Source organism: Aricia agestis, chromosome 6 (assembly GCF_905147365.1).
Source record: "Aricia agestis chromosome 6, ilAriAges1.1, whole genome shotgun sequence".
NCBI classification, from domain to species: domain Eukaryota; kingdom Metazoa; phylum Arthropoda; class Insecta; order Lepidoptera; family Lycaenidae; genus Aricia; species Aricia agestis.
In genome coordinates this window covers 2,995,937-3,022,943 of record NC_056411.1, presented here as the reverse complement: position 1 = coordinate 3,022,943, position 27,007 = coordinate 2,995,937, and the positions used below count along the sequence as shown (strand labels likewise).

General features: G+C 38.4%; 1 protein-coding gene across 1 annotated transcript in view; it reads left to right on the top strand.

Annotated features, from left to right (window-relative positions):
* LOC121727605 overlaps nt 1-27,007 on the top strand; it is a 76,209-nt gene that overhangs the window by 27,344 nt on the left and 21,858 nt on the right. The window contains exons 2-6 of the mRNA XM_042115520.1: nt 17,831-18,178; nt 19,089-19,570; nt 21,906-22,007; nt 23,038-23,146; nt 23,475-23,621. Of these exons, the coding sequence (XP_041971454.1) occupies nt 17,962-18,178; nt 19,089-19,570; nt 21,906-22,007; nt 23,038-23,146; nt 23,475-23,621 (1,057 nt within the window). The 5' untranslated portion in view covers nt 17,831-17,961. The remainder of the gene's footprint in view (nt 1-17,830; nt 18,179-19,088; nt 19,571-21,905; nt 22,008-23,037; nt 23,147-23,474; nt 23,622-27,007) is intronic.

The window sequence follows — 27,007 nt, the reverse complement described above, 5'->3', positions numbered from 1 at the left end:
GACGGTTGCTTCTGCCAACGGATGGACTGACGAACAATGCCTGACCGCTCTCACTGTCGCGCTCAGAGGGCAAGCCTTGTCAGTCCTGGAAGCACATACAGGAAATGGGTTCAAAGACCTGATGGAAGCCCTTGAATCCAGATACGGGGAGCGACACCTGGAGCACGTGTTCCGTGCTCAACTTCGTGACAGAGTCCAACGCTCAGGAGAAGGATTACAACAATGGGCGTTGGAAATTGAAAAACTCGTCAAGAAGGCACACCCAGGAGCTGACGCCAAGATGGTCGACACGAATATTGTGCAAGCATTTGTCGACGGAATCAGGGATCTGGAGGTCAGAGCTGCGGTGAGGCTTCGTCACCACACCTCGCTTAAGGAAGCATTGGCGCATGCTTTGGAAGTCGAGGCTGTTCGCCGTGACATACGACAGACCCATAAGATCCACGAGGTCTCTGAGGAAGTCAAGGAGGTCAAGGCTCCCACGAAGAAAAGTTTTGGAGCCATGTGCTACAAGTGCGGCGAGAGGGGCCATCTTCAGCTCAACTGCCCGCAGAAGGAGACCCAGATGGCAAGAATGAAAAGGCTCGAGGAACAAATGGAGGAGCTGAAGAAGCAAGGGGCTTCGTCCCCTGTCCGGGAGCAGGGAAACGAATAAAAGCCAGGACTAAGGGGCGAGTGCTGGCTGACACGGAGGAAGCCCCAATAACGGTTGTCTCCCAAGCAAGTAGCGGGAATAGTCTGGTGATTCAGGGGACTATTAACGGGATAGACTGCAAAATGACTCTAGACACAGGAGCCTCTAGAACAATAGTGAACCCAAATTTGATAAAAGCCGCAAGGAGGCACAAGAGGAGAATTAACTGTCGGCTTCTTACCGCCTCCGGTCAGCCAATACCCGTCCTGGGAGAAATGTCAGTTACGATTAATGTGGGGGAGTCCTCATACCCTCATGACGTTATCGTGGCTGAGATTATGGATGATTGCATCTTGGGTTTGGATTTCATGAAGAAGCACAACTGCAGAATTAATGTCGCTGACGGAGTTTTCAAGTGTGGTGAAGAAGAAATTTTCATCCTTGGAGGCGCCTGCGGGAAAGTTGAATGTGTAAAGAAAGTCATAATACCTGGACGTGCGGAAGCTCGGGTACTGGTGAAACTACCGCCAGCTGGAAAGAAGAAGTTGAATAGATGCGTGTTGATCGAAGACACACCTACCAAGACATCAGCGCAAAAACTGATGACGGCGAGAACCCTTGTTAGTGGAAGCAGGTTGTTAGTGCTGATCGCGAGATCTGCTTGAACAAAGGTGACGTCATTGGAAAGTGCGAGGAAGTTGTCTGGATGAGAAAGTGTAGTTCGATCACAGGCTCAGACTCAGCAAACACCAGCAACTATGGAATAGTGACTGAACTACTCGATGACTGCAAGAGTAATCTGACTTATTCGCAGGGCATGAAAGCTAAGAAGTTTTTACAACGCCACGCGAATATCTTCTCCAGTCAGGAAGGCGACCTTGGAAGAACGTCGATGGTTCAGCACAGGATAGATACCGGAAGCGAGAACCCAATTCGTCAACGAGCAAGACGGATACCCATTGCAAAGGAAAAAGAAGTTGAAGGCCTTTTGGAGGACATGAGAAGGCATAAGATCATTGAACCGTCTGCAAGTCCGTGGTGCTCACCGGTTGTATTAGTGAAGAAGAAAGATGGCAGTACAAGATTTTGTGTGGACTACAGACGTCTCAATGATGTCACCAAGAAGGACAGTTATCCATTACCTCGAATTGACGACACTCTGGATACCTTGAGTGGCATGAAATGGTTCTCGACCCTGGACCTGAAATTTGGATACTGGCAGGTGGAAATTCATCCAAAAGACAAAGAGAAGACAGCTTTCTCCACCGGTAAAGGTTTATGGCAGTTTAACGTCATGCCCTTTGGATTGTGCAACGCACCTGTCACATTTGAGCGACTCATGGAGTGTGTACTGGCAGGCTTAGTTGGAGAGGCTTGCTTAGTCTACTTGGACGACGTCATCATTGTTGGCCGCGACTTCGAAGACCATTTGCGAAACTTAGAACGAGTTTTCGCCAAAATAGAGGGAGCCAAATTAAAGTTGAATCCGAAAAAGTGTCGTTTATTCAGGAGTAAGGTGAACTATCTCGGCCATGTTATCTCCAGTGATGGAATTCAGACGGACCCGGAGAAACTAGAAGCAGTCCAAAATTGGCCAACCCCTAAGAACAAAACCGAAGTGCGGGCATTTCTCGGCCTATGCTCCTACTACAGGCGTTTTGTTAAGGGATTCTCAGAGATAGCCAAGCCATTACATCGACTGACAGAAGATAAACGACAGTTTATTTGGGACGAGACTTCCGAAGATTCTTTTCAGAAACTAAAGAAACATCTGTGTGAAACACCAATCCTGGGGTATCCACAACCTGAAGGTCAGTTTATAGTCGACACGGACGCAAGCAACACGGCCATTGGAGGGGTGTTATCTCAAAAACAGGGTGAAAGAGAAGTTGTAATTGCATATTTCAGCAAATCTTTATCTAAGCCAGAGAGAAACTACTGTGTGACAAGAAGAGAACTCTTGGCTGTCGTAAAGACGCTACAACATTTCAGCAAGTATCTCATCGGCAGACACTTTTTACTGCGAACTGATCACGCAGCCTTGAAGTGGCTACTACAATTCAAGAACCCAGAAGGCCAAGTAGCTCGATGGATTGAACAACTCCAGGAGTATGACTTCAAGACGGAACACCGCAGCGGAAAGGCACATGGGAATGCCGACGCACTTTCGCGAAGGCCGTGTTCGGAAGACTGCAAACATTGTGTTAAGCAGGAATCTAATGAAGTAACATTAAAGTTAACGAAAACAAGTCCTTTGGGCCCATGGGAGAATGATGCTATGAGGGAGGCTCAAGAAACAGATGACGACCTTCGGCATATCATCACATGGAAGAAACGGGGTGATGAAAAACCAATCTGGAGTGAGGTTGCACCCACTGGCGCTGTCACTAAGGCGTACTGGGCGCAATGGGACAGTCTGATACTTCAAAACGGAATACTCTACCGGAAATGGGAGAAGACCAACGGCAGAGAGTTCCATCTTCAGATAGTTGTCCCAAGTACGAGAGTACCGGATGTTCTCCGTGAAATGCATGGTGGCGTATCAGGAGGTCATCTAGGAGTAAAGAGGACGTTAACAAAAGTGCGAGAACGATTCTACTGGTTGCATTGTCGAGACGATGTACAGGATTGGTGCCGCAAATGTACTACTTGCGCTGCAGTGAAGGGACCACAGACAAGAAGCCGTGGGAGCCTGCGCTTGTATAACGTTGGCGCACCGTGGGAACGAATCGCAGTTGACGTAGCTGGGCCATTTCCTGTAACGGAATCAGGAAACAAGTATTTTATGGTTGTCATGGATTACTTCACCAAATGGCCAGAAGTGTTCGCCATACCAAACCAGGAAGCTACAACAGTTGCTTCTAAGCTAGTCGAAGAAGTAATATCTCGCTTTGGTGTGCCTCTAGAAATCCATTCCGATCAGGGCAGGAATTTCGAATCGCAGGTCTTCCAGGAAGTGTGCAGAATTTTGGGAATGCATAAAACGAGGACCACCGCGTACCATCCACAGTCTGATGGAATGGTTGAGAGATTTAACCAGACCCTTGAGAGGCATTTGGTGAAATTGGTAGATGACAAACAAAAGGACTGGGACAAGTATATACCACTCTTCCTTCTGTCGTACCGTACCGCCGAGCATGAGAGCATAAAAGCTACCCCGGCGTATGTCAATTACGGTAGAGAACTACGAGTACCAGTAGACCTTTTGACAGGAGGATCACCGGAAGAACCAAAGACCGTACCAGATTATGTCTGCGATTTAAGGGAAAAGATGCGCTATATACACGCCATGGTTCGGGAAAATGGGTTACAGTCAAGTGAGAACATGAAGACCAGATACGACCGGAAATCGAATACAAGCGGCTTCGAAGAAGGGTCACTGGTGTGGCTGCATAACCCAACTCGCCGAAAAGGCAAATCTCCAAAGTTGCAGACCAAGTGGGACGGCCCATACAAAGTGGTTACCCGATTGAATGATGTGACTTACAGGATTCAAAAGCAACCAAGAGGGACATTCAAAGTGGTACACATAGACCGTCTGGCGCGATACCATGGCAGTAACAATGATGCTCGGGACGAGCATCTCTAAGAGGGGAGTAGTGTTACGGTACATGGTATACGGACACGTGGTGCGCAAGTACATACTCGAACCTTCTAAAAAGGTCCAATGTTTGTTTACGTGTTTACCCTTTATTTGTTAGCGTGTTTGAATTTAGACCTTATGACTGAGTCCATAAGGTCTAAATTAAATTCAACCTACTGCACTATCGCAAGGACGGCAGTTTTATTGTGGCACATTCCCGAGCCTACTAGAAATTTCCCACGGTTGTTTACTTGTTTACGTGAAATCGGGAAATTTCTGGAATTCGTCTCGCCATATAAAAAGAGCCGCAGGCACGCCCGGCAATTCAGTTCAATCTAAGCGATCATCAAGGCGATTTCGGAGTGATCAATAGTGAGTGAACCAGTGAAACCTGCGACTTGGCTACGACCTAGGACAGTGATAGTGCTTAGTGATTGGACCTAGTGATTTGTGTTTGGACTTAGTGCTAAGTGTTGTGACCTAGTGTTTAGTACAGTGTTAATAAAGTCTTCAAGAGAGTCACCAGGTCTTTCTCTCCAAATCCTCGAACCCTAGCACGTAACAATATTATAGTCAGGGAGCCCTAGAACATTTTTTTTTTGTTACTAACAAGCAAATTTTTTGTGGGTAGCTTCATTTTGATAAGACAAACAACTTTTTTATTTGCGAAAAATCTTGAAAGTGGTAGCTAACAGAGATAGAAAGGATGGATGGAAAAGTGCAGTAGTCCACCAAGTTTTGTTGGTTACACAACCCTAAAACGGAACCCTAACCAGCTGATTTTTTGTATATTCGTAGGTTAATAGTTATATAATTTAAGAGTAGCATTGTCCTACAAATAGAACAATCCATATTTTAGGATCATCATATCAAAATATTATGAAATCCTTTCTATCTCCGTTAGCTACCACTTTCAAGATTTTTCGTAGATAAAAAAGTTATTTGTCTTATCAAAATAAAACTACTCACAAAATATTAGCTTGCTAGTAATTAAAAAAAATGTTCCAGGGCTCCCTGACGAATAGGCTTTGGCCTTTGAGCGCAGCGACCGAGTGAAGATCCGTAATGAAAACAAACCTAACACTCGTCTAACGTCGTTTCAGTTTGACAGACTTCGTCAAGGTGTTTGTGTGGGTGCGACTAGACGTATGCGTGTAGACTATCTGCTAACTGCTATAGCTTTACCGCGGCAGTCCACTAGTGCCAAATATATTTGTTGTATATTGTGTTACTTTCTGTGTCATAGAATAGAGTAAAAATATTACATCAAAGGCTATATAGTATAATATTATATGCCAGAAAAAACTATAAAAAATCCGTGCGGCACTAGGGGATTGTACCTATATTTGTATATTTTTGAAGCTGACATTGTGTATTGTGTTTCCGACTGTACACTGAGTGTTATGTAACGATGAACGATATATCAGCCTCTCGCCGCTGTACAGTTGACACAAAACGTCGATATCTTTTATTTAATCCCTCGGAAGATGTACAGTGACACGGAAAATTTCATTAGCAATATGATTAATTTATGTACGGCGAATGCATTGTTTACCTAAAGATAGAACTTACCATACCTTAACATTACACGCATCACATTAAAATAACATTATATCAATACTGGATGATGCCCGCAACTCCGTTGCGCCAAAATTCGTTATCTCATGAAAACCTTATGTCCTTTCTCGGGACTCAAAGTATCTCCATGCCAAATTTCAGCAAAATCGGTTCAGGGGTTTGAGCGTGAAGAGGTAACAGACTGACACACTTTCGTATAATATATAATATTAGTACCTAAGTACCTATGGAAGTATGGATTGTCCTAACTTCTATTTTGGAAACACTTTCATTACAATCCCAATTATCTTACAATATATTATTATTCTCGCTAATTTTCTATCTTTGCTTTAACCTCAAAATAACTTATACATAACTAGTACACAGTAATCAGCGCACAACATCGCTCATACCTGAACACGCAGCCATAAACAGCCCGACATGAGTTACCGACGCATATATCAACGACTGTACATTATCGTATGTTAATTCGAAACACATAAGCCACTTAGGCTCTCATTTGCGAAATAATGAGCCGCCAAATTGGAATCTGTTCCGCTTGTCTCTGGCATTCTTAATTTGAAATTGTGCGAATTTTTAAATGGGCCGGGAACATTATATTTACGCTGTTTTATTCTTTCTAGGGAACGTTCAGTAGCTGGTATAGGTGGTAGCAAATGCCAAGATAGAATGGAATACGAGTTTCGGATTGGGAATTCTGGTTATCAGCACTTTCGTTACCCACGTGCATTTGGTAGGTGCTCCCTCACCGCGAGTTTTCACGTATATATGTAACGTTTTAGATTCGACTTTGAGCATTACATTACAATTCTACCTCCCTGACAGATGAGCATTCGCGTGTAATGTAATATTCGACTTTGATTTACGCGCATTATAATGCTCGGTTTTGTATCATTACAAAATGACTCACTGATGTGATGCTCGACTCTGTAACGTTACATTAAAAGCGAATGCTCCCGGTGAGAGAGCACGTTTACAGTCAGTACGACATAGAGTTCATTATATAAAAAAAACTTCTGTTACGTGTTTACTTATTTCTTGAGTGACAAGGTCGTCATCAAAATGACAATAATTTTTATCAGCTTTTGACCACGTATCTCATTGATGATGAATTTCCCGATGAGCAAAACAAACAAACTGTAATATGGCAATGTATAGAATTTTTACTGTGCCATACTTTTTAGGGTAGACCTTCATAAATTTTTACGTGGCTAGAATCTCAGGGCAAATATGGTATTGTATAGAGCTATTTTGGTCAAGGCAAACAGACATTTGTAACATTACAGGCTATTTCGAGTTATTGGATATAAAAAATACTAGTTTATCATTCAACTTAGCATACAATATGTAGGTAAAAACGATGCTTCAATTTTTATAACATACAATTTAAAACAATATCTTTAATATACGGTAACTCAAATATATATACACTATTAATAAAGTTTTTTTAAATCAAATAAGGGGCAAACGAGCAAACGGGTCACCTGATGGAAAGCAATTTCCGTCGTCCTTGGACACACGCAACATCAGAAGAGCTGAAGGTGCGTTGCCGGCCTTTTAAGACGGAATAGGATTACAGGGTAGGGGAGGCAAGGAAGGGAATAGGGAAGGGAAGGGTAAGGAATTGGGTCTCCGGTAAACTTACTCACTCGGCGAAACACAGCGCAAGCGCTGTTTCACGCCGATTTTCTGTGAGCCCGTGGTATTTCTCCGGTCGAGCCGGCCCATTCGTGCCGAAGCATTGGTCTACCACGTAAAAATAATAATAATTTTTACGTGGTAGAGCCATGCTTCGGCAGAAATGGGCCAGCATAGTATAAATATAATAATAATGCTTTATTATTTATTAAGAGTCTATTAATTAAAAATTACTAATAAGTAACGAATCACCCGGAAGATTTGCCACTCTTCACTTTATGAGAGACAGAAAAAAAACACCCGGACAAACTGTATTCGAACGACGAAAAAAAGTTAGAGACTGCTGATTCATTCATAATCGCAATTATTAATTGATAATTGCGAATATGAATGAATCTGCAGGCTCCAATTCTTTTTTCGTTTATATCAGATTTTTTTGTGAAAATATTAATTATACATAAAATTGACACATTTACGGCCGTTAGAAGGTAGGTCAATGTCATCTGCTAATGATGCTTACGACCTTTTGTAATCATTTATCGCGACACAGCGACGTTTGTTGCCTAATGACCATATTTGGTAACAATGAGCTCACAATCTGATTCTCACTGAAATGGGCTTGTAATTGCCGTGTCAAAATGAAATATCACCTGGTACGATGACTTTGTTTTAACAATAAATGAACAGACGATTCACCTGATAGGAGTAGGGGTCAATTCACATAGCAACGTTGCGTGGTGATGCATTTTTAAATGAGCCATCCTTTGGAAAATCCAGCCATGCAATATCTGCCCGTTGCAGATAGCACAGGCGTCAAGCCGGTCAGTTCTCCTTTTTTTTATGAAATAAAGGGGCAATAAGAGCAAACGGTTCACCTGATGGAAAGCAACTTCCGTCGCCCATGGATACTCGCAGCATCAGAAGAGCAGCACGTGCGTTGCCGGCCTTTTAAGAGGGAATAGGGTAATAGGGGAGGGTAGAGAAGGGAAGGTAATAGGGGAGGGTAGGGAAGGGAATAGGGCAGGGGATTGGGCCTCCGGTAAACTCACTCACTCGGCGAAACACAGCGCAAGCGCTGTTTCACGCTAGTTCTTTGTGAGAACGTGGTATTTCTCCGGCCGCGCCGGCCCATTCGTGCCGAAGCATAGCTCTCCCACGTAATAAACGTGTATCTTATTGCTTAATAAACGAAGTTAACTTTTGAATTGGTCATTGAAAAATATAAGACCTTTCATCCACGTGTCAAGTAGCAATACGAAGTGATCCTTCCAGTAAATATTTGGTACACTTTTCACTGTGGTATCCTATGAAGTAGCATTTAAATAGCTCACCCGTTCATGTCAAAGCACACAACTAAAGCTTTAATCCAAGATGAAAGTGTAATTTACCTCCCAATTTATTAACATTTATGCAGAATAAGTAAGAACTAAAGGCGGTATTTAAATTGCAGAATTTATTCTAGCAGCTAGCTTGAGAATTCTTGACATGACACGTCCAGCGAGCTACACTAGCGCCCTCTTACGCTGCTCTAAATAAAACCGGCGCCTCTGCGAGAGTTTTAACGCACGAAATGTAGGACACTCTATTTTGCAGGATTCCTTTATAAATTGCTTTTGCATTCGTCTTGAGGACGTGCATTAAATCAAGATGGCGAAGCTGAGATTTTATGTCCTACGAATTCGCTTGCGAGTAATGTATCAGGAATGATCTAGGAGATATCGGAGATAAAAAGCATGATAAATAAACAAAATTACAATAACAATAGAGTTTGTCTAATTTGAAATGACACCCCACCACTTCACTAGTTGATATAAATGAGAAATTTTGTACAATAGATACAAGGTAGTCATTTTTAATTATATAAGCCCTACTATAGTTTGCTTATTGGCACTTATATTGTCTCGTTTGAAAGTCTGAAAAAAAAATGATCCGCTTATGTATCTGTAGATACATAAAAGTAACTGCCTGAAAATATATCCTATAAAGGAAAGTGTTGTACCTCCATTTGGATAATTAGTTGAGGCACAATCCCCAACACAATATAAAAGATAAGAAAAGACATTATACAATGCAAAGATTTCAAATTGGAAACAAAAGGAACAATACCAATAAAGGCGGAATTTCTTTGGCTGTTCCGCACCTGTAGGAGAAAAAGAAAAATAGTTTCAAACACGCCACAGCAATATAGACGTTAAGGAACCCCGCAGATTGCAGACTTTTAGTCAGCCGATAGTTTGATCGAATGAATCAGTACGAAGATGTATGAAAGTGCGCACACTGAACGATATGTATCGGCCGATAATAATGTACTGAAACTCCAATTTGGTCAAACTATCGGCAGGCTAAAAGTCTGTAGTCTGGGGGGCTCTTAAGGCTCAGCGCAGACGAGATACATTAAGCAGCAAGTGTGGCTGTTGCAATGTCGGATTTATATTTCCACTACCTCATATTATATTATACAAAATTGCCGTATTTACGAAAAGCTGTTGTCGATAGTATCCTACTAATATTATAAAGACGAAAGTTTGTTTGGATGTATAGATGTATGGATGTATGGATGTATGGATGTGTGGATGTGTGGATGTGTGGATGTATGGATGTTTGTTACTCTTTCACGCAAAAACTATTGAACGGATTTTAATGAAACTTTACAATAATATAGCATCAGAATAACACATAGGCTACAATTTTAACCGACTTTCAAAAAGGGGGAGGTGTTATGTTCGTTTTCTTATGTTCAACGATTACTCCGCCGTTTGTTAACCGATTTTCAAAATTTTTCTTTTGGTATAAATGGTATCATCCCAGTTTGGTATTATATTCACAAAAGTGGTGATCTGATGAAGGATTCATAAGTAATCGAGGGAACTCCTCAAAATTTATAGGAAAACATGTGGTGACTTCGGTTTCGTGAGAAGTATTCTAAGCATATGCTACCAACAAGTAAGATTTTGCACCGAGATATACCTGGTATATCGTGGTTCGGAAGGTGCTGAGAGAACTCCTGATTCTTTATAGATACAAGTTTGGGAGTTTCGGCGTTGTTTTAAGAACGGAAAGCATATGCTACTATGCAAATTACATTAATCATCAACATCATCATCATCATCATCACTACCATATTATACCATGTTGTTGGTACTTTTCATAGCCTTTTAGATCGAGACTCGAGTTTGTCAAGCGATAATAATTAAAAAAAATCTATACCTACCTAATATTATAAACCTTAAGATTATGTTTGCTTGAACGCGTTAATCTCAGGAACTACAGGTCCGATTTAAAAACTTATTTCAGTGTTAGATAGCTCATTTATCGAGTAAGACTATAGGCTAAGACTAAAACGATCGAAGAAACTCAGGAAAATGTGGGAAAAACGGGGGAAATATTAGAAATTACGAACTACTGGAGCAATTTTTATGGCAATATTTGGCAGATATAGAGTAGACCAATTGAAGGGAGTAGGGACATAAGAGCTATTTTTATGGGAAAATGTACGGTTTCCGTAAAATTCCTAATTTACGCGGGCGAAGCCGCGCGGGATATCTATTGATTTCATAATTTACTTGAAGCAAAAGATTACATTTAAGAAAACAAGTGGAGAAATAATAATTAAAGTATTTGTTGATAGTAAGCGGAGGAAGAAGGAGAAGTTCAAATTCATACCATTTGTCTGTCTGTTATTTATTTACGCCAGGCTCGTAACAAGTACAGTGTTACACATAATTTCATAACAATTCCATACTTCCTACTTATGTTAGAAATGCGAAAGTCCGTCTGTCTTCATGACCAAATTGCGTATCCGATTTTGATGAAATTTCGTATATTAAATAGATACTTTAAGAGGGAACGCGCAGTAGAATTTAAACGAATCACGCTTCACCCTGCGCCGGCACGTGTATTGTGATAGAGACAGCTACAGTAAATCGCGGCAACGTAGTCTTCTGCTTCCTCCTAATTATCCTATCTATTTTTTTTTACTATATTCAGGAAGAGTGAATCGATGTCTCCACGTTTTTATTTTATCTTAAATATCTTTCAAATTTGTTTTATGGGTGGTGGACGGGGTACGGGGCATTCATTTTTTGCGATTTTTGAAGGGTCATATTTTTTATTTATTAATCAGTAAATTTAGAAAAAATTGAACGTAGAGGCATAGATTTAACAGATCCCAATATTGTATAAAATTCATTTGTCTAGACTCATAATTGTCCATGAAAATGTTTGTATGGAAAAATAGTGCTGGCGTACTCTTTTAAGTCCCGGAAAATGATGTAGGATACTTTTTATCTCGAAAAAAATGTACGGTTCCCGCGCGATGAACGAATTTTTGCGCAAAGGAATTTTCCGCAGTCGCACGTACGCACCGACTTTAAACGTTGTTTAAAAAATATTAAGATATTATTATGAATTAATGAGAAAAACCACAATAAGTTCTCTTTTTAGTAATTCTGAGAAACTCTTTCAAAAGGCTTACTACAGTTTTTATGTTTCTAGGAATTTTATGCTTTCATTTCTTTGTAAATATTTAACGTCTGAGTAGTAGAGTAGAAGTTTCTAACTGAAATGGAAGTTAAGATTTTAGCCCCTTTTAGGGATTTTATGCGTCATATAAATCATTTTTTCGCAACTTTGCTTGTAATAATAAATGCTGGCATTTTATTTATGGTTTGCTAACTGAATTGTTAAGTAGCGTTAAGTTTTAGTACAATTCTTAATTTACTGGCGAAGACTTTTTTTTTTATTAAAGGACTTTATCGTAAAATGATATAACTTATAGGTCGGCATTATCGTTTTACGATAAAGTCCTTTAAGACTTATCTCAATCCAAAACGATAACCTTGCACACAACCAAAGATTGGTCTTTGGTTGTGTGCAAGGTATAGGCATCGCAATAAGATTCATTTTAGCTTAGCATAAAATTGTAGTTACTAGGGGCGGATCTTCTCTATTTTTCATGTGTTTTTTAAATATCTTTCGAAACAAATATTAAGAAAAAAAATTGTTCATTTCAGACTTTTCTAATATAGATTCACTAACACTTTATTCAATTAAAATGTATGTTATCCTAGTTAATACTTATAATATTTCGATGATAAAGATTTTTGTCGGAGGTGAGTTTGTAAATTAATTACAGCAAAAGTATTACGTTTTATTAAAATGTTTATGATTTAAACCCTTTTAAATATTGTGATTTATATCTCATATTTTTTACATTTCTTTATTATATTGGAACTAGGTAAACCAGGAGTAAAAAAAAAACAAAATGGGGTTTGTCCTCGCCTTAAGATATTCTATGCATAAATTAGAATATTTTGTGATTCAGCCTTGTCTAGAAACTTTGTTTCATATTCAGAGCAACTAAAATAAAATATGTAACATAATGATAAATAATAACTTACATAGTTCTATTTGCTTTGCATATTAATATTATGCTCTGAACCTTTCTACATCTAGCGCCACTGTCCAATGCTTTAAAAGTGTGAAGTAATAATATTATGATAATAAATTAGTAACTAGATATTTTCCGCAAAAAAGTGTAAAGATTGGTTAATACCATGGAAACATACATTTTGCTTTGATAAAAAACAGAGTACCTCAAATATAGTCTTATTAGTTGATTATTATTAGCAACACATTGAAATTTATAGTAACTTAAAATTTACAATACAAATTAGCTTTCGAGTCCCAATTATTTTAATGGAATCCAAAAAATATACGAATACAGTAATTAAGAAGCGAAATTTGAACGTCGAACTATTGTTTTAGCATTAAAAGTGTTTTATTGTTTTGCAATCAGTGTTACGTAATGAAATAAATTGAATATTCGAAATATTGAGCTAATTGGTTAGTACCAATTACAGTGTGTTCAACAAGAGCGTAGCCGGCATTTTACGTCAAAAATCATAACCAAATTAAAAAAAAACAACTGAAACACGTTCAGTGGTTCTTTGTCTAAAATGCTTAGCACAAAACAAAGGAGTCTGTGCGCATGCGCCGAGTTGACGACACGTTATTCGCCATGAGTGCCGCCGTCGCGTCACGATATGAAGCAGTGTTTCTTTGCTTGCACCCAAAAGGGTAAAAAATGTCGCATTCTCAAGCTGCCAAATACATGCGGAAGTCAAGACCATTCGTGAGCAAGTAGGTGAAACGATATTCTGAAACCCAAACGAAAAATGGATTTTACAGGAGGACAATGATCCCGAACATCGAAGCCGTGTCTGCACCGCCTGGAAGACCGAGCACGGTATTGATGTTTTAGACTGGCCATCACAGTCACCAGACGCAAACCCGTTAGAAAATGTTTGGGCGCTTATGAAGCTAAAGCTACGGATGAGTAATACAAAAACCGTTGCATAGCTAAGTCGCAATATAAAAGCGATATGGAGTACATTGTCCCGTGACTACGCTGAAAATTTAATCAAAAATATGCCTCGGAGATGTCAGTCCATAATACATAGTAGAGGGGACTGGACCGCATATTAGTGATAAAGCATTTTAAAGTAATAAATAAACAATTATATAAAATAAATTTTGTTTCATTTATTTAACTTCTAACATTAATTTTGCCGGTTACGCTCTTGTTGAACATAGTGTACCTCAATATTCATTCATCAGGGAAATTCATTCATAGGCGTTTGGCGGGCCTATCTTCTTTTTTTTTTAATGAAATAAGGGGGCAAACGAGCAAACGGGTCACCTGATGGAAAGCAACTTCCGTCGCCCATGGACACTCGCAGCATCAGAAGAGCTGCAGGTGCGTTGCCTTTAAAGAGGGAATGGGTAAGGGGAGGGTAGGGAAGGAAAGGGAATAGGGGAGGGTAGGGAAGGGAATAGGAGAGGGTAGGGAAGGGAATAGGGTAGGGGATTGGGCCTCCGGTAAACTCACTCACTCGGCGAAACAGCGCAAGCGCTGTTTCACGCCGGTTTTCTGTGAGAACGTGGTATTTCTCCGGTCGAGCCGGCCCATTCGTGCCGAAGCATGGCTCTCCCACGTTATCTATCTATCTTGTTCGAGTTATAACAAGCTCAGTTCGAAGGCGTTCAAACGTGCGCGTGTACTGCGTATTTTCCCAGACGCTACAGCAGAAAACGCGCACATCTTAAGGCAATTTTATAAAATAACAGTGAAATGGCATTAAACCGACTAAATAAAGTAGTCTTATGGCGTAACCAGTAACCACTTTATTTGGTGTTTTTATTATAGTTAAGTAGATGTTGCCCGTGGCTGTTTTATAAATGAAATACTGTGAGGAAACGTACTCGTACTATAAGAGAAATTGACTCATAGGCAGGTGGCGTACCTGTTTTATTTGATTGGGTTATTTCAGGCCAATGTAAGTCGACTCTGTTGGTTGAGCTTGACATAACCCGACTGAATTGCGTAATTTCCCCATCGACCTGTGAATTAATTTCTTCGATAGCACCAACGAAGTTATCGATTCATAGACAGTTGACGGTCCTATGTCATTTGGTCGGCATGTCAATTCAATGTTAGCTGTGATCCGACAGGGATGGGTTTTTTTTTATATGAGGTAAGGGGGCAAACGAGCAAACGGGTCACCTGATGGAAAGCAACTTCCGTCGCCCATGGACACTCGCAGCATCAGAAGAGCTACAGGTGCGTTGCCGGCCTTTTAAGGGCGAATAGGGTAATAGGGAAGGGTAGGGATGGGAAGGGAAGGGACGGGAATAAGGGAGGGTAGGGAAGGGAATAGGGTAGGGGATTGGGCCTCCGGTAAACTCACTCACTCGGCGAAACACAGCGCAAGCTATGTTTCACGCCGGTTTTCTGTGAGAACGTGGTATTTCTCCGGTCGAGCCGGCCCATTCGTGCCGAAGCATGACTCTCCCACGTATAAACGTAATCCTCCATCTGCCTAGGAATCAACTTCTCTGATAGTCCATTTCCCGCTACAGAGGCGGCGTAAGGCGTGGACTAGGGTTGTTGAGGAAGTGATTATGAGGAAGAGGAGGAGGAAGAGGAATTGTCACGCGCAAATTTAGAGGATGCGGATGAGGAAGAGGATATTTTTTTGAGGAAGAGGATGCGGATGAGGAAGCGGAAGAGGAAGTACGTCCATATAGTGGCTGCGTTCCAGATGACGTTAATTTTGACCAAAACGCTCAAAACGTCCCCTTCTGCCGTTCCCTTTGGCGACCGGGGTCGTTTTGATCGCGGCTATGACGTCACTCATGACGTCATCATTTTCGCTCAAAACGACCCTTGACGAAGATGGGTCAAAGTGGGCGTTCTAGTTTTTTTTTTTAATTTTAACGTAACTATATCGCGAAAGCCATGTTCGGAAAGTTTTCAGGAGAGAGTAGAGACAAAAAAACTTTATATTATTTCATTACAAATATGTAATATTTAAATTACTTAAATAAATTAAATAACATTTAGTGAAATATTTTGATTGGAAAATAAATTGTTTTACTTAAATGAAAGGTCAAATGATTTCTTATAAAATATAATAATTAATACTACTTACTCGTACTTGACTAAGCATTTATGCGGTATTGTTACCTAACGTTTATATGTATATTGTGACAATAGTCAATATTCAAAGTATGTGGTTTTGTTATTAAAATATGATTCAATGTGAAAACTCAAATATAATAAAAGTTTAACTATATTAAAATATGATTACTTAAGTAAAAAAATGTAATACTAAAAACGAAACAAATATAATATTATGTATTTTATTTGTAAAATAAATGTATGTATATAAATAAACTATAAACAATAAAATTAGTTTTATTTACGACTTGAAGAAAAGGATAATATCCAAGTTCAGTTCAATTTACCTATGTATAAAAAAAATTATAGTTCTTTTTTTAAACTTTTCTCAAAACGCTCAAAACGATCCATAATCCGTTCCACTTGGGTTTGTGACACTAAGACCGGAAACTCAGAAAAAATGGCGGTGTTTTGTAGAGGCCTGGGGGGGGGGGGGCTAATATTACCGACAAATTTATGGCAAGAGCTCCTTAATTTAAATTAGGAAAAGAAAGTAGGTGAAACAATGGGGGTGTTAAAACATATTTTGTTCTCAAAGTGGGCAGTGGACAAAAAAAGTCTGGGAACCCCTGATATAGCACTACACTTCGGTCTCATTTCGATAAAAGAAATCAAATTATTAGATTATTCGCACTGCGTAGCTGCGTACACGCGTAAACAAAACAACGCTTGCTATGTTTGGTACTACTAATATATATTCTGTGGCTATGTCAATAAAATTAAAACAAACAAGCAAGCTTGCTCAGCGCGGGTGGCGAGAGGGGAGGTCTCGCTCGCCCGTTCGGTCCGGCATCGCGCTCTGGCGCATGCGCAGTAAAATTCCTCATAAATTCCTCCTACATTTTGAGGAAGCGATAGCGGAAGAGGATTTTTTTTATTTTTATTTATGAGGATGCGGTAACGGTTGAGGAACCCAAAATATTGCGGAACTTCCTCATTATGAGGAAGAGGAAGAGGAATCCTCAGCAACCCTAGCGTGGACGACGTCGGTCACTGCCTATGGCCTCGCAACCCCTGAGGCCGCGGGCCCTAGTTTTGATACTTAATAATTATATTTTTAATATTTTTTTTATAAATAAAAATTTGAGTGTCAAAAATTATTTCTCCCAACAAAATCCTCTTACGTCATCTATCAGGGGGCCTCTTGCAAAAATCAAAATTAGGTCTTGCCACTGTCTCTACAGGTTTTTTTAAACAGCCGCCGGCGACATCCATATCTAATCATAATCTTATTACAATTTATGAGTTTCCGGTCTGATTAACAAGCGCAGAAGTAACCAATTACGCGTTACTGCTGGTGGAGGATTAAGGGACCCGTCCTATTAGCCGAACGGCCCTAAGCCCTATTAACGTGAGTACTGAGGACGGATAAAAACTTATTCCACTCCCAAAAACTGAAAATGAAAATGTTATTGGCAATACATAAAGCTTTGAAGAATATGGTACTAGGTTTAATATTTTGAGCATCATTTGTTTGATTTGGAGGTAGTCTGTAAATGAAAACTGTGTAAATGTAGGTTTTTTTTCATACCAGACACAATAGATTTTCAATTGTTATGCGACAGCCGGGTGCCGCTTGGAGATTGATGGGATCAACGAAAATTATGTTAGAAGTGGTTTGCAAAAACATCGTAGAGCTTTTATCTCACTTTTTCTTAACAATTTTTTTTTTTTGTTAAATTTTCAAGTCTCTATTTATAATATAGTACTTACTACGTTATAATAAAATACCTGTTCCTAGTATTCGGATTCTATACATTATTGGTAACGACACCAAAATCATTACAGGTTTAAGTTGAGGGCATAAAAATTTGCGTGTACATTATACCTAAATTATAATATTTTAAATTAACCAAACTCTTTCTATTTGTTACAGAATGCACACACTAAAGGTTGCAACATCGTTCGAAGCGAGGTAGCGAACTACCAACCTTATAATGACAATAAATTTAAGTGGAACGCGATGTGAAACGCTAGCCCAAATGTGACCCACATAGTGCCAAAACAATGTTTTGCTGTAAAGAACTAAAACTACTCTATGCAACTATTGTTCTACTGCTTGAAGCGGAGCTGTTAGTGAACACGGGTGCTATGGAGTCGAAGCGGTCTTCCATGATGGTCGCGCAGAACGCCGATGATCTCAAATCGTTGGAGCTCTGCACGACCAGAAATCAGCAGAGGCTGGGTAGCGTTTTCGGAAACTTCACGAGACACCACAAAAAAGGTATTTTATTCATGTCTATTCATAAGATGAATTCCAAATACAAATGTCAAGAGCTCGTGTCCATAATAGGATTTGAATCCCATCAGGGTTCCGTTGTACCAAAATAAAAAAGTACTTTTATTGTATTTAGTTGTAAACGCGTTGAGCGCTTGTCATCAAAACAAACCCAAACACCCCCATAAGACTTTAGATTATGTCCCGAGTTACTCTTAAATTGTTTAAGTTTAATTTTCTAAAGAGCATCTAACTTTTTAAGTAGCGTTTTGCATTACTCGCTAGCGTACTTATTCCGGTATAGCAAATACACGACGAACGCCAACAATCAGTTCACAACGAGAGAAACTGAAAGCAAATATAAGAACTGAAGTGAAAATATTCATTTTAGCATTTCATTTTTACAGTAGAAATCAATCATTTCTAACATCTAGAGCGGACTTCCCGTCCCTACATCCATCAGTGTGTCGTTATATATTTTTATTTCGAGAAAATTTATGATGAATATTTTTTCAATAGTATTGGTGTAGGTGTTCGCACAATATTTGCCACCGTGGTACTTTCGATAAAAGCTACAAGCTTTGGTTTGATTGTATTATTAAAGAAGTTGATTCATTGGCAGATGGCACGCCTATGTAATTTAACCGGATAATGCGAAGCCTAGTTGCTAGAGTGTGACTCACCTAACCAAAATAATGAGTCCATAATCTGCTAATGAATCAATTTTTTTAATAGTACATTTAGGGCCTGTTTCACCACTTCCTGATAAGGCTATCCACCAATTAACTTGACTGATCAAGTATGGAGAATCTGTCAAAGAAGTTGTGAATAACCTATTAGGCACTTTATCAGAAAGTGGTGAAACAGGCCCTAAGACTTTTTTTTGTATCAGGGCTAATATCTACTAAAATTCCAGGTCACAGAAGAAGAACAACCACAACAACCACATCATCCACTCAGACAACCATCCTCTATACGACCATTGATGGTGAAGATTCCACGGAGCCTTTTTCCTCTAGTGCCTCAACGTATACACCTTACCCCAAACTACCGAAACCTCTCCGACTATCATCAGTACTAGATAACAGTAATGACGAGGACATTATATATATAGACAACATTATAGACGAAGAGATAGCAAATCAAGAGAAATATAATAGCAACCATCACGATCGAAATAAAGAAGTCGTTCTAGATATAGACGAGACGTCGCTGTCTAAATCTATAAATAAAGTTAAGAAAATGTACAGAGACTCAGCAGCGTCGGGAGTAAATAAGTTAGGTGGAAAAGGTGGAAAAGTTGGTATATTTTTAACCGACAACTGTACCACAGTTATAGCTCAAATAGGAACAACAGCCGTACTTCATTGCGAAGTCAGTGACATAACAGAAAACACGGTAAGCATTTTAGGTTGTTACATTTTAATTTGATGTTTTATTGGTAAGGATAATATATCATTAAGCTCAATTTGCACCGCCGCGAAATGGCACGGAATGGAAGAGTCAATTTCGCTTCATGACGCGGGAATTCTGTGGAATGCTCAAGCATTCCCGTGAATTCACTAGTAAGCATGAGGACATCCCATTTATATAAATCTTTTACACAACGAGACTTCCCCCCGTACGCGCCACTTCCCGCGGATTCCATAGACGGTGGCGAAGAATCCTCGTTAATCAAGACGCCTCTAAATTTTTGGCTCGTACTTAATTTGTGTATTAACCATTGACATAAAGTTAATTGTGCTATGTGCTGTTTCGTTGCAAGAAGTCGTTTCCATTCCATTCCGTGGCGGCGTTAATTGAGCCAAATTGTGTAATCGGGTTATGTCAAGTCAATGTTCATCGTGATCTGTCAGCTACACTTGGCAAAATTACGTAGTTCCGCCATCTGCCTATGTATAGATTTCTCTGATAGTACATAAAAAATATTTTTCAAGTTTTTAACACAATATAAAATAAGATATTACAGTAAGCTGTATACCTTAAAACTACAATATTTTTCATGAAAAATCCTTTTTTTTATGAAATAAGGGGGCAAACGAGCAAACGGGTCACCTGATGGAAAGCAACTACCGTTGCCCATGGACACTCGCAGCATCAGAAGAGCTGCAGGTGCGTTGCCGGCCTTTTAAGAGGGAATAGGATAATAGGGGAGGGTAGGGATGGGAAGGGAAGGGAATAGGGGAGGGTAAGGAAGGGAATAAGGTAGGGGATTGGGCCTCCGGTAAACTTACTCACTCGGCGAAACACAGTGCAAGCGCTGCTTCACGCCGGTTTTCTGTGAGAACGTGGTATTTCTCCGGTCGAGCCGACCCATTCGTGCCGAAGCATGGCTCTCCCACGTATAAAATATCCTGCACAATAAGCGAAGCTTGGTACAAAAATAATTATTCGTTAGCCCAGAACAACGAAAAATAATAATTGCGATTCTACCAGATTTGTATTTCAACTGCTTTTAAGTCCTCTATTTGTCATTCACTGAGTAAACCCCAATTTTACCAAGCTTTGAAGCAAATAACTTTGTTTATTTAATTACAAAAATATTTCTGTACGCCATAACCCAGTTGGATTTGGGTTGTATATTTTTACTATATCTAATATTTACCGACTATTATACAGTTATCTTTACGGACGGAGCCATATTTACTACAGACTAGTTTCAGAAGTGAAATAAATCTATCATCAAAACTTTACTAGGGAATAAAATGTTTGCCGTTCCTGCATTTATGATTCCTTAGATTTTAATGGAATCTGAAATAAATCCAGGATATGGAAAGGTATAAAAAGATAAAGACCGCATTATAATAGTCTTTTTGAATTTTGAAGACTACCAAACTGATTGAATAGCTTTTCTGGGTAATTAGACAACTTGAATTTAATCTTTTTGCATGTATTGCAATTAATGCACTATCGTGTCGGAAAATTAATGAATTAGTGTCCTTTGTTGAGTCCACTAATATCTCTATGGTTGAGTCAGTCCTTTAACATTGGCCATTACGATATGTGGCCATCAAACTGAACGCACTATAATAATCAGTTCTTTAAAGGAAATAATGGAAAACTTTCATCTTCTTATTTATAAAATTCTCGTGTCACAATGTTAGTAACCATACTCCTCCGAAACGGCTTTACTGATTTTTACTAAATTTGATATGCATATTCAGTAGGTATGAGAATCGGCTACTGGCTCCTTTTTATATTGATAAGTGCATTAGTTGAATAAATAATACGAGTTGAGACTAACGGCGACCATTGTTTGTGCGACGGGATAGCGATGGACGTTGCCATGGTGACATACCTATTTAGTCACTTCAATGAAATAATATGAAATGCTGTATATGGCGAAACATCGTTTGCCGGGACAGCTAGTCATAATATAATATTGTTGAATAATATTTGTCAGTATTTACTGAAACGAACTTTACGTTCTAAAACTATAAAGACCAAAGCAGTCCAACCAACGCATTTTCAATTTTGATTTGTGGAATTGAAGTTTAGCATTCAAGTAATGTTATTAGAAGTGAAATAAAAAGTATTACACCAGCTTCATACATGAAATTATATCCAACTTAAATCTAAATTGACTCACATTTATGATCCATATTCCAGACATACGTCGTACGTTTTTATAATTTACGACTTTATAATCAGGCATTTCCATTATTAAAGCTAACGTTTTATGACGTCATGAAACTTTAAAGCGAATTGGATTAAATCGATGTGAGTTTTATAGGTCACGTGGATACGGAGGAAAGATTACTCGCTGTTGTCGGTGGGTCTCGTCACTTACAGCGCCGATAGCAGGTTCTTTTCAGCGCACGGACGACATGTGAAGGTAATTTTTAGTTGGACTTTAGCGGGCCCCTAGACGATCAATTTTATTGCGCAATATCATTGACCGTCTATATATCAATAACCGAATAGTATTGCTTAATCGTTCGATCGTGGATTCTTGGAAATCTATTGCTATTCTATTGTGTCTCGCTCACCGGTGAGCTTATGGGGCTTGATGGGTTAATATTATTGACCGTCTAGGGTTGATATTGAACATCACGCGCCTTCAATCTAATTATCAAATAAATTGTTCGATAAAGTTGAAGCGTGATATTGCACAATACATATTGATCGTCTAGGGGTCGGCTTAATTGGACGCTGTTAAGCAATTGTGTATCATCCCATAAAAATACGTATTAAGTTATGAATGCAGTTTTGTAGTTCTTTAGGTCATTTAGAAAAAGACTGCATAGAATTCAACAAAAAAATTGTGGGTTAGTACACAAATGCTTAACAGTGGCCATATTTTGTAAGTTGTTGCGTTTATATTTTTTCTTTCTTTAAAGGCCATAATACGAGTATAATATCTTAGTATCAAATCAGCCGTTTTAGCATGTTGTTTTGTTTGATAATATGATTAATTATAAATCAATAATTAATTATTGCAAATAGTTTTGTTGAATGAAGAAGAAATAAATATCATAAAGACTTTGAAAGTGAATTCGTGTGCAAATGCGAATTTATAAATTGCAATGAAATTGTATTACAATTCTAATAAACTTTTTCTGAGTATAATATTATTTAAATTAATAATAGAATCAATTCACTTTCACTTTTTATGTTTGGTAGTGAAAAGCTGATGTGTATATAGTTTACATCATTGCGCTCTGTGTGGAAAAGTTCGAAGAATTCGTTGTCAAGTCATTGTGACTACAACATGGTCACATTAACTTGACGCATCGCTGGAATGCAATAACATGCCCGCTCCATAATGACGTCAACAAACCATGCGTCTAGTTAATGTGACCGTGTTAGACTAGAAATTTTCCAAATTTTCCACCCGTGTTCTAAATGTGTTGTTCTTTTGTCAGGACTGGGCGCTGCACATCCGGTTCGCGACGTCGGCGGACGGCGGCTACTATGAGTGTCAAGTGCCCACACATCCCCCCACCAGCATATTTTTTAAACTAGTCCTAGTCGGTAAGCTTAAACCATATGAAGGCAAATTTTTTGTAACTAATACGTGGATCAGAAAATATGAGTCAGCTGTTACTAGAAGAATTAGGGGTTATGTTTCTGTCCTTCAAGGAAACATTTTATTTTTCTGAAAGCCATATAAGTTATAATAATATTATTATAATCGCAACAATAGGAAACTAAGGAGTCCAAGTGATAAAAAATCTATACTTCTGGAATACACTTGTTTTAATTTCGATTGCATCCATCTCTGTGTTTAACTTCTGCACCTGTGTTTCTTAAGCTTCTGTCATTTTTTGTGTTGTAAATAATTTTATGGTTGTTCTTTTAGCGGCATACGCGGAAATCGTAGGCGAGTCAGAGAAGATAATCCACGAGGGTTCCATGCTGAAGCTGGTGTGTATCGTGAAGCGGTCTACGGAACCCCCTTCATACGTGTTCTGGTACTTCGAGAACAGGATGATCAACTATGACCTGAGTAAGTACCATGAAGAAATTGATTTTTATTGACGCCATTTGGTCGCGTTATGTCAAACCCAGCCAATAGATCCATCCGATCGTAAAATCGTGCATGAATCGCTTTTTTCGATCAAATATATTTTAATATAATCTTTAGAACGTATTAAATGGATTAATGTTGGGTTGCCTTGTCAGAAGTAGCCGCAAGTATCTCTAATTAAGTTTAATGTTCATGAGATAAATGCATAATTTGCATGTATATTTTTTTTCAGTAAATTTTACATCATTTGAAAGAAAATGATGAGACAAAATAGTTGCCAGCTCTAAGTCGGCCGCAACCTAGCCCGTAAACAGACATAGTTCTTCATCAAAATTGAAGCATCGATTTTTTTAATAATTTTGATACCAAATTAAAGGGTTTAAGCATTTTGTACTTACATGAATATCCAAGGTTGCCAGTTACACGATAGCCGCAAACTGGGGTTGCCATCACTTTTGTATATGACAAATGTTCAGGCATACAATTAATATGCCTGGCAGGATTTGAGGACGACGAGAACCCGCCGCTATTTTTATTTAACAGGCATTTTTATGCGTAGTGTCCTGTCATTCCTCAATGTCATTCCTTCTTAGTTCTTACTTTTCTATTGAATACACGCAAGTTTGTACTACGGGCTTTCATTTTGCTCAATTAGAGGTACTTGCGGCTACTTTTAACAAGGCGACCCATCATTAATCCATTCTATACGTTCTCAAGATTATTTGAAAATATATTTGATCGAAAAAAACGATTCATGCAGGATTTTACGGTCGGATCTTAGGATATTACAATTAACATTGAATTGACATGATTCGACTAAATGACGTGGATCGTACAAACACAATGAGTAATTTAGTATGTTGGCCGTTGGCCGTTGGCCGACATGGCCGCAGAGTACTCACAGTTTTCGCGCAAAAATCATTTAATGATATTTTCCCAAGCAGAAAACTATGTTCTTTTTTTGATGAATTTTTTTTTAATCTATGAAGGATTTAAAATAATTTCATCAAAATTGGTTCAGATATTGGCGATAAGAGTATTAAACAATTAATATTTTCGCATTCATAATATTTACAACTCATACTGATTTTACTTACTCCAGTTATATTCTGCACGCTGATTTAGGTGAAATTTTATAGTTATTCTATAAAATTTTTCCAAGCCATTTTCTTTCCAAAAGTTTACTATCAGCTGTTTGACTACAAAGTAGCCTAGTCGACGGTATTTGTCGCAACTTGACTGCATCGTAAGAAGTAGCAACTGATAGTTTTTTCTATTAGAAGGAATTTTTATCTTATTCTATTTCATTAATTTTACTATTGTAAAATAAATGGAATACTATTAATACTATTGTAAATAAAATTGAAATTGCTACAATCTTAAATGCTTTAAATTATAGCAATAATTAGACTTGCATCTATACTAATATTAGGTATAAGTGCGAAGTTGTTGGTCTGTCTGTCTGTTCCCTCTTACGTCCGAACCAGTAAAATGATTTTGCCTATATTTGATATGGATATACTTTAAAACCCGGGATAGGACATAAGATATTATTTTCATCTTGGAAAAATATACGGTTCTTGCGTGGTCCGTGGTCCGTCCACACAAGGTCCCAGACGTGTTGACTAGACGTTGCTTAGACTAGGCTTACCATGCTGCATTGCTGTATATAATTTACTATAGGGACAAAATAACTTATATCAGGCGCTCAAGTATAATATAAGGAATTGCGACCTTTGAAGATTACTGTAACTATAAACTAATCAAAATTATATATTATCGCAAAGATGGAACCGAAAATTTTTTCGGGATAAAAAGTATCCAATATCCTTTCCTGGGAATCAAAGTATTTCCATACCAAATTTTAGCAAAATCGATTCAGCGATTTCGGCGTGAAGAGGTAACAGGCAGACAGACCCATTTTCGCATTTATGATTTTATTATAGATGCCATTAATACATACATGACTTCTAGAATGAAAATATATTATTTCGCAGCGTTTTCCTCCTGGATATTTGCTGCCAGTCCCAAATGGCTCTTGTGCAAATTCGAGTCTGGTTTGGATAGAAGTGTAAACTTGAATATGTTTAGCAATAAAATATTTATTCTCCTCATGTTCTTGTTTACGCAGGGAATATACCACGTCATGTGATTCTCCCAAGCTGATTATATAATACTAGCTATTTGACCGAGCTTTGCTCGGTATTCGATTAAATACGAATAAAATGACATTTTCTAAAAATGATTCCCAGCTAGATAGATTTATCGCCCCCGAAACCCCCTATATACTAAATTTCATGAAAATCGTTGGAGCCGATTCAGAAATTCCAATTATATAATATACACAAGAATTGCTTGTTTGAAGATTAAAGATTAGTAAGTAATAGTATGTAAAGTATGGATTTAGAATTACTTACTCTTATTTAAATTAATATAAAAAAAATAAAGATACATCCATGGTTCTTGAGTTGAGTTGAGTTATGAAATATTTTTACTGCAACCATTGTATTATTTATATAATAACCAATTTTTCACATTCACATAGTATCAACAAAATATTACGCTGGACCTACCTAATCTTATATCTTTAAACGAGCAATTCTATCGGTCAAATAACTAGTGTTCTTAAAGTGCAGCATGATGAAGTAAATAGATTTCAGAAATGTTCCTATTTTAAATGTATAATAATATATGAAATGCCTTATTAGAAAATATTTTGTAACGTATGTAAATAAAACTGGAGCACAGTACAAAGATGCCATTTGTCAATGTTTTGTAACAAATATAAAAAAGAAGGCAAAGACGACCTAATTCTTCGGCATAGACACTGGAAACAATACTATTTCCATTTTCAATCGAATGGTCGGAGAATTGGCTCTGGATCGCTTTGTAACTTATATGAGCTAAACGCATACAAGCGACTGATAGGATATGTTATCTCTACATTTTTGTACTGTTATCTCTACACATTTTTTGTAAACTTTTAAAAATACTCTACTGTTGAAAGATTGGTACTGTTCGCGATAGCACAACGCCTAGGAATTAGATGTTTTTCCGAATATCGTTGTACTGGAATTAATTTATTACGTCATTTATGTTATATACTGTAAGACATCGTTCCTAACTCGTTCTACAACACTAAAAACCCGTTCGCAAGACTGATCACAGATCGATCTCGTTTTGTGGATTCTAAAATATAATAAAAACAAAGTTTAACTAAAATCCAACAACTAAAACACTTGAGTCAATATTCGTTTACCACGAGGGAATTTTCCGAGATGAAAAGTATTATATGTCCTTTCCCGGGTCTCAAAGTATCCATGCAACATATTTTCAGCATAATCAGTTCAGCGGTTTGGGCGTGA